Source organism: Coturnix japonica, chromosome 18 (assembly GCF_054131305.1).
Source record: "Coturnix japonica strain WE chromosome 18, WE-NBRP24, whole genome shotgun sequence".
Classification (NCBI taxonomy): domain Eukaryota; kingdom Metazoa; phylum Chordata; class Aves; order Galliformes; family Phasianidae; genus Coturnix; species Coturnix japonica.
The window spans coordinates 10,190,428-10,198,854 of NC_140680.1; the positions used below are offsets into that span (position 1 = coordinate 10,190,428).

The 8,427-nt window shown below is 44.7% G+C and overlaps 1 protein-coding gene across 2 annotated transcripts; it reads right to left on the reverse strand.

Annotated features, from left to right (window-relative positions):
• Positions 1–3,299: 3,299 nt before the first annotated feature.
• BOD1 (biorientation of chromosomes in cell division 1) lies at positions 3,300–7,946 on the reverse strand. 2 transcript variants are annotated; one of them, XM_015876385.3, is made up of 4 exons: positions 7,677–7,946; positions 7,045–7,169; positions 5,348–5,548; positions 3,300–4,167 (listed from the first exon to the last, which is right to left on the reverse strand). In XM_015876385.3, the coding sequence occupies exons 1-3, from the start codon at positions 7,917–7,919 to the stop codon at positions 5,350–5,352; spliced, it is 567 nt and encodes a 188-aa protein (XP_015731871.2). In that variant the 5' UTR covers positions 7,920–7,946; the 3' UTR covers positions 3,300–4,167; positions 5,348–5,349. The 2 variants fall into 2 exon arrangements, with proteins under 2 accessions (XP_015731871.2, XP_085375046.1); XM_085518920.1 differs by lacking the exon at positions 5,348–5,548.
• Positions 7,947–8,427: the final 481 nt, after the last annotated feature.

Sequence of the window (8,427 nt, forward strand, 5' to 3'; positions counted from 1 at the left end):
CTCTTTATCTGGAGGTGACACTACACAACACAACCCCAGGAGGGAGGGGAGGGCAGGGCAGCAGCTCAGCTGTGTGCTGGGTGCAGGTGTACTCAATTTGTGTGCTTGAGCCCCTCAGCTGGAACTGAGCTGGGTGGGCAGCACAGTGCCAGGGTTGGTGGTGAGTGCAGTGGGTGTCTCTCCATGGCAAGGTAAGCTTGAATGGGGTTTTCTTGCAAGTTCTTGTGTTTATGATGTGGTTTTTACTGGTGGGAGAGGCCAGTTGGCTGTGTTTTGGTGGTAGGAGTTGGAGATAACTTGCCTGGGGCACAACATTGGAGCAAGAGGGCTTGGAAGGGGTGATGAACATGCTGGTGCTCCACCAGGAGTGCTGTGGGGAGAAATTTTAAGGCTGGATTTCAGATTTATTTTCTGCTACAGATGTGTTGTCCTCCTTGTAGAAAATGTGAAATCTTCAGAGGGTTCTCTGAAGCAGGATTATTTTACCTCTCTTCTACAGAGTTGAAATGAAATATAAAACTCATAGGTATCATGGTTTTCTAGTTCTGTTACAAATCCCTTCGGAAGTTGATGCGTGTATTGCATGGAGCTGCTTGGCCTTCCCATGAGCCCAGCTCTGCAAGGGGCAGCTCCTGGCTGGGTGGCTGCAGCAGGATGCTGCTGTGTTGTATTCTAGACTAGGGCAGATATCACTGCTGTGGGCACTGCCTGGTTGTGTTTCAAAGGCTGGCTGGGCGCTGGTGTGGGCTCAGCACTAGAATGACAAAAATGCAAGGATGGAAGCTATGATCCTGATGTAGTCCTGTGGCACTGACATCTGGGGCTGTGAACATCAGCATTGTTGTTTGAGCCTCATAATGTTGGTGTCTGACCAGATCGGTGAATTACAGACTGGGGAAGGTTGGGATTTATAGGATTTCACCACTTAAATCTGTGCTTTGGAGCTGATTGTTTCCTTCACTCTCCTCCCTACGCCCTCCATAATCCTTCCTGATGCGTGGTTCTCGCTATTGAACCTCTTGAGGAACTGAAATATTTGCTGTGCATTAAACACGTATAGCTAGAGCTCCTGGGAAAGCGTGAGGACCTGCACACCTTGCTGCGTGATTCGCTCACGGCTCTGAAGGCTGCGGAGCTTTGCCTCTGCTCTGCCTTTGAAAGCAGACATGGAGACTGAAGCAACAAGCAATGGTTTATCTCCCTCTTATGGCCATGCTGAGAATAGCTGAGCTGCACACAGCCTCTTGGTAGGGAGCAAAGGGAGCGGGGAGTGCTGGTCACCTGTGCGGTTTGATACTTGTAGTGTGGAGGCTGTTTGCAAGGAATTAAGCTGGCCTTTCTTTAAGGAAACTCGTGTTATGATTTCCAATACAATATGAACAGGAAAATACTGTGAAGCAGTCAAGCTGCTCTGGTTTCTTGTGGGTTTGAACTGGCAATGAGAGAAGATGCTCTCGTTTGGCAAGAAGCTGGAGAATGGGATCCCCTTTTGCTGAGGATCCCTGTAGATAAAAGAGGCCAAATGCTCCATTAAAGGCTCCCATTGTGATTTCTAGCCCTCTTGGCACTCCTCCTTTCAGCTGAGATCAAAATGATGTATTGGTAAATCTCTGTTACAGGCATGTTATGTTGTCTGTGCTTTGTTAGAACCAGCCAAACTTGTCCTGATATTAGGAGAGGAAGCAGAGCTGGATGTGCTTTGGGTACGAGACACCTGAAACTGCATTGCTATCTGTGTGGATCAGAATACTTTGGCAAAGAGTGTCACATAAGCAGCAGCATCACTGACTGATGGTAAGATGCTGCCATGTTATTGTGATTTCTGAAGTTACTGCTTGTTCTTTCAGATGTGTTAACTGATATAGTGCAGGCCCCTGGTGTTTTGTAGCAACGCTTCAGATGCTCAAGAGCCCACTTTGCACTTGCAAAAGGACTAGGAGAATGCATGCATCCAAAATGCAGGCTCAGGTGACACACTGTGGTCTTGATAAGGTGGTCAGCAGCTGTGTGAGTATCTTGCTGGTTGATGTCTTACCCAGCCTTGCAATGCCATGTCTGTGAAAACTTAAAACGTGTTCAGTAGAGTTTTGGATTAATCAGAACACAGAACATCAGCATTTACTGTATTGCTGGAACTTGGATCCATAGGTTACAAACACTCCAGGACACCTTGCTTTGTAGGAAAGCTGCAAAGCTGTGTGCTGTACAGTGTCCAGACTAATTCTTCAAGCCTGCTTTTTGCCAGAAGGGTCAGCCGGATGAGCTTAATTAATGCAATCCACTTCCTTGTGTTCTGCCATGTCTGGTTCAAGTGACTAGAGAGATCCATCAAACCCAAAGGCAGCCCAGGAAAGTGCAGCAGCTTTTGTAAAGAACATGCTAGTATCCATTTATGGCTTTATCAGTGGGTTTCCATTGTTGTTTTAACCTTCCTCATCCTCCTTTACTGGGAATCTTTCTTTACTCATCATGCCCTCCTTTCACTTATTCTCTTGCTCCCTCTGAAGCTCAGGGTATTTTGCTTCAGTGTGTTTTGGTAGCATGAGACATGCAGAAGCAAATGCATGTGATTGGGACAGGCACAGCCAAGGAGGCAGAAAATCTTTTAAGCTTCTTCACATTATTAGTATATCAAATGGGAAAAAAACCATAATGCTGCAACTTCTTGAACTTCATTGAAAGCATGAATATATTGATATAAGAAAGCAAACTTGATGTATTAAGTGGCTGTACAGGTGCAGTCAGCAGGACAGTGAAATCAGGCCTACTTGATCCACGTGAGGCTCATCTTCCTAACATACTGTCCTGTCTTTTCAGCTCCACAAAGATCTAACTGCATAGTGAATTACTCTAGTCTTAGGCCTGTCAACCTCACTAGACTCATTAGATAGCATTTAACACATCCAGCATAGCAGTGTAAACCAACCGATTAGTTAACTTTACACTGACGCCCTACTAGACAAGGGAACAATTTCACTTCTTCAGCAGGACCTGTTTTGTATTCTTATCTCTTATTTTTTCCAGCATGAAGTTATTAAGGCTGAATCTTGTTTCTGACAAATATATATAAGCAATTGACTGCTTCTTTGTGATAAAAGACTAAAGATGTGTTTCCAAAGCTTGTCATCTTACAGACTCTCATCTGCAGTTAACAAAGTATTGTCAGAGCTGGATTCATCTATGAACTGTGTAAGGCTGCACTTCCCTTAGGGTTCCAACAATCAGGATTCCTGGATTTTTTAAGCAGATCTTTCTTAGAGCGGAAAAAAAAAAACCCAAACAATTGAAAGAGCTGGGAGTCGTGCTTCTTGAAGCTTTTTATTGCAAAAGGTACGGACATTTGCAGGCAGAATACTTAACTGCATTCTCTATTTGACTGTCATCCAGGGGACACTGCATGCATTCAAGCTGAAAGCATTGGGCAGTTTCCACCAGGCACCTGAGAAATTTCATGGGAAAGTCTTTCAAGTTGAAAGAGACAAGTTTCAAACTGATGACCTACTCTGGTGCCCTTTGTTTCCCACGGTTACCTGGGAAATAAGAATTAAACCAGCTATAGTCATAGCTAACTGTAAACATTTTCCTGTGATGCAACAGAAATTATTGAGATAATTGATCCTGAAGTGTTCTTTCCAGTTTAAAATAGGAAATGTATTTTTTAGAGCAATCAATACAACAGATTACAGATGACTTGGCCCCTATACTCCCCACTGCATTACGCAGCTGAGCTGTCTCCTCTCATTTGGACTATATAAAAGAAAATCTTATAACTTCTATGTGGTCACCAACAGGCTGCCCCACACCCCAGAACAGCTTTTCTTCCTGCTCCCAAGTCTAACATCAACTCAAACCAATTCTTTATTCCCTCCAAATAAGATGAAGTTCATTTCTTTTTTCTTCTGTCCCACCCTCTTGCCTGAAGGCATGATTAATAAGAATACACACTGCTCTCTGTACTGCCATTAACACCAAAAATATCTTCATGTTTTGGCTGTCCCTCCACACGCAGAACTCTGGGTACATCTGAATTTCTGTGCCTTCCAACGAGTCAGATACAGGGTAATCAGCTTTGACAGACAGCACTCCTGTACCAAATGGAACAACTAATCCATTGTCAGTCTAACAGGATGTGTTTTCCAACCGCAGCTGCTTAATATCAGGAACCCACTGCAAGAAAGAAAAAGAGTTTAGAGGATGGTACTTCCAAGAATAAATGCATTTGCATATATAAGAATATATTAATTAACAGCAGCACTTAGCTGCAGGTCATGGTGGATTTCAAATTGGTTGAACTAGACAAATGGAGAGCTGTTTCAAGGCAATGTGTCTTCAAGTCACAGACAATTAAGTAACATGGAATGATACTACGAGCACTTTAACTTCTATCATTTCATTAAAACCCCATGCTAATTGCTGTAATCATTGCAAGCATAAATAACCTACAGTAGCTGTTCTTATAGCCATCTTAATAAATCAACTGTAGATGGTGGAAAAAAAAACTTGCTTTCAGAAAGCATTAGTAATAAGAACAATTCATAATTAAAACCATACTGCATAAAAGAAGCAAATTCACCAGCAAAGCTGCAGATTGAAAGTTTCTATCAAGACAGTGTTCCTCAGTAATGTGGCCAGTATAATGCAGGGCCTTAGAGATGGGTGAGTGTACAGTCATCTGTGTGAAGACAGAGTGGTAATTATTGCCCCCTGAGGCCCCTTGAGTTATTTTAATCACAAAAGCCAGAATGAACTTGTCTGTGACAAAGGCACCTTCAGTCCTTTCAGCTGGAAAGATACAGGTTGCTCTATTTAAACCAGTCAATTGGAAATGAAGTTATTCACTCTTTACCCTTCCTGAATATTTCAGTCATTAACAATTCAACACTCTGGTGTAAGTTCTAAAGAAGAGCTATCTAAAAACTTCAATGCTAAAGCACAATAACATGTCACCACTCCACTTTCAGCTGTATGTCAGGAAAAGATTTATCTTTTTAATTCATTTGATGGTGATCTGAAAGCCATCCAGCCAATTCCTTGCTGATCACTAGTAGTCATGCTTTTACAGGAATAAACAGGCCTTTTGGTCTGATCCAAAACCAGCGCTCGCAGAGCCCACAGTGTTCCTTGATAGCTGTTTTACATCATACCTATGTCTTCAGTTCTAATATATTTTTAGCATGTACTTAAGTGGAAGCAGCTCAGCTGACAGTCTGACACAGACAACACGCTGATGATCAAAGTGTCCTCCTCCCTGTCAAACCAGAAAGAATACAACGCCTTCTCTATTTGCGTTATACAAACTACAGACATGAGGTACACGGAAACAGTAGTAAGTGCAGAAATACAAGACCTTTAGGATGCATCCTGAGATGGAGCAGGAGGATCTTTATTCTCGGGCTCTGGAGGAGGAGCTGGCACGCTTTCCTCTTTCTTTTGTGCAGCCAAAAATTCATGAATCGCCCTCTCTATCTGGGGCCTGAAGATGTGGTTTAGTTTTGGATCCACCACCTGAGAAATAATTCTGTCCACTCCAGCTTCCAGCATTCCTGACCTTGAACAAAGACAAAGAAGTCATTCAGTTCCTCTGAAAAACTTCTCCCCAATCTCCTCCAGTAACTCTCTAGAGCCCTGCTGTCAACTGCAATTAGCATTAACATGGTGAGAACTGCAGCCCACTCAGAAGATCCTTAACAGGGAACTGTTTCAAACACCTATTTCTCCCCAACCCCCTCACAGTTCTCCCCATAGAATTAATGACTGACATCTGGTCTTCCAGGTACTTACATGGTATACTGGACAAGAACCACTTTAATAGGGCTTATGTGGAAACGAGGTCAACACATTTTGCCACAAACAAAAGAAACAAACTATTCTGAGGAGGGCAGGTGAGAGCAGTCTTTTTTTTTGGCTAACTTGAGGGAGAAAAGGCCTTCTCCCTACTAACATTACTGTCACTCACTCCTTGTAACTGTTAGTCTAGACGGATGGGTATTAATTAAACAAACAAGCACACGTAGCACACGGCAACGTTTCTGGAACTCAGCATTAAAAACTGAAATGACTTATTGCTTCAGGGGCTGCGTCAGACTCTTGGATTGCAGGGCACAGGCAGTCTAGAGGGCTTAAGTCATGTCTGCAAAGGAGCAGGGGCCAGGAAATGGAGACAGTGCCTGGTGTTTAGCAAAGCAGCCACAAGACTAATAATGCTGTGGATACTGGTGAGCAACTGGGTGCAGGGTCACTGCACAGTATGTCACCTCCAAGTAAGAAAGAGCATGTGTGTACGTGCAGCCAACAAAGGGCAGCTATCTAGAGGCATGCCTTGATGGCCTGCAGCACTCAGTCCTGTACTCGCAGTAGTGATGTGGACTCTTCAAACTCCTATAGCTGCTTGTTTACTCTCTATACCAGTAGTCTATACAAAGTGAGCACTTTATCTTCTACAGACTCTTTGATACAACATTTTTCTATTGCCATTTCATTTCTGTGGTTGATTAGCATGAAATAAGAGGAAGCTTGAAGTGACAGAAGCGCCAAGTATAGACAGGAAATTCTGTACTTGCAGTGAATATTCTCTTGAAACTAACATTAAATACTATTGTTTCACAGCATCCATCAAGAGAAATAGCTTCTTCTGTGTGCAAGGCTTTCTATTAACTTTCCTTACAAGCATAAATGCCATTATAAAGTTCATTACTGCCTTCTCCCTAGAGCTGTGATGTTCTTATCCATGACTTTTAGCCAAACAATCTAAGGTTTATACTTCAGGCTATGATGAATTAGCAGCAAAGAGGTACAAAACCTAAATCTCTAAGCAGCAGAGTTCAGTCAGGCTTTCCTGTTGTGCTAGAAGCATATCTTCAAAAGCTGAAAAAAGCCATCCATTTGCTGCAGGAAATCAAGGCAGCCTAGTTCCATTACTGCCTGCTAGTGGCTGGAAACAACAACAGAAGGTTGTTATGCAAATTATAAGACTTCTGTGATAGGACAGATTGTTGTGTATTGTTTATCAAATATACGGTAGTACACGGAATACTGCTTACTTACTGAATCACACTCTGTCTTAACCCATTTCGTAACTGGTTTTTGTTCATTGCTGGATTCCATTCCTGTTTGTCCAGATGGGTTGATACAAAGTTGTCCACCTTCTGCCTCAAATTTTGATAGGCTGGCTAAAAAATAAGGAGTAAAATCCCATTAAGCTGGTAAAAAGATCTCAAATTCCTTGCCAGAATCTTTCCTGGTACTTCTTTTGTTGTGTACACCACTGTTTTGTTGTCCATATGCTCCATCCCTTCACCTTCTGAACAAAGCTAAGCCTGTACTTAAGTGGTAACTGCAAAGAACTGGTTGTCAGAGTAGCGTTACAATAACTGAATAGGATAGTTAGGAAGCAGGATAGGTTTCTTTAATAACTATTGTCTGCTCATAACGTTACTCAGTGAAATGCAAGCTGTGTGTGCAGCCAGGTGCAAAGGAATTTCATCATTTGGACACATGTAGTGATGAATGTAACATAAGTGCAGTGACCCAGGCTGCAAAACCAGCCTGTGTGTCCCTATCCTTCAGCGCTGATCTCACCGTGGCAGCCCTATGGCAGCTTCTGGGGTGGTTCTACAGCTGCAGGGTGTCCCAATGAGGCCCTGGCTGAACACAACTGGAAGTTTAAGCCGTATTACCTTGGTGTCCACGTCAGCCAGGCAATCCCTGCGGAATCCATCGAACAGCCCGCGGCTCTTGAGCTGCTCCACGATGATGGCGATGAGCTGCGCGTCTCCGGGCGGCAGCGAGGCCGGGTTGGTGGCTCCGGGCCCGGAGCTCGATGTTGAACCTCCCGAGCTCCCCGCTCCGCTTCCACCTCCCGCACCGCCGCCTCCTCCTCCTCCCTGGGCGGCTCCACCGGCGCTGCCGCTGTCGGACATGGCGAACGGATGAACCCGAGGCCCAACAACGGCTGCGACCGTCCACGGCGGCGCGCTACGTTTTGCGTAATGCGTGTGGGTCGCTCTGCTCGTGGGAACTACATCTCCCAGAGTGCATCGCGAACGCACGGTGGAAGGGGAGGAAAGAGTCGCTTTCGCGATGCATCTCGGGAAATGTAGTTCGGTTGGGTCGGGGCCTTGCCCGCGGCCTGCACCGCCTAGAGGGATACGAAAGGCGGCCCCCGGTAGAGGGCACCCCGAGGCCGTCCCTCGGCTGGGCCCTGTCACATCGCATTGAGAACACAGCACAGAGTCCCATAGGGGCTGCCAGGGCTGAGCTGGTTTAATGGGAGGTGGAGGTGGAGGTGTAGATATAGACACAGGGGTTGGAACTGGACTGTGTTGCAGGTCCCTTCAAACCCAAACCATTCTATGATGGTATGAAATGACCTGAAGGAAACACTGCCCTTAAACCACAGGTTTAAACAAAAATCCACCTGCGTCCATG

Bases quoted from the DNA above. Each gene is read 5' to 3' on its own strand.
- BOD1 (XM_015876385.3), bottom strand. From the start codon at position 7,919: ATGTCCGACAGCGGCAGCGCCGGTGGAGCCGCCCAGGGAGGAGGAGGA. The intron at 7,170-7,676 runs GTAATACGGCTT...CTTATTTTTTAG, and splicing joins TGGCTGACGTGGACACCAAG to CCAGCCTATCAAAATTTGAG. The intron at 5,549-7,044 runs GTAAGTAAGCAG...TCTTTGTTCAAG, and splicing joins TTAAGACAGAGTGTGATTCA to GTCAGGAATGCTGGAAGCTG.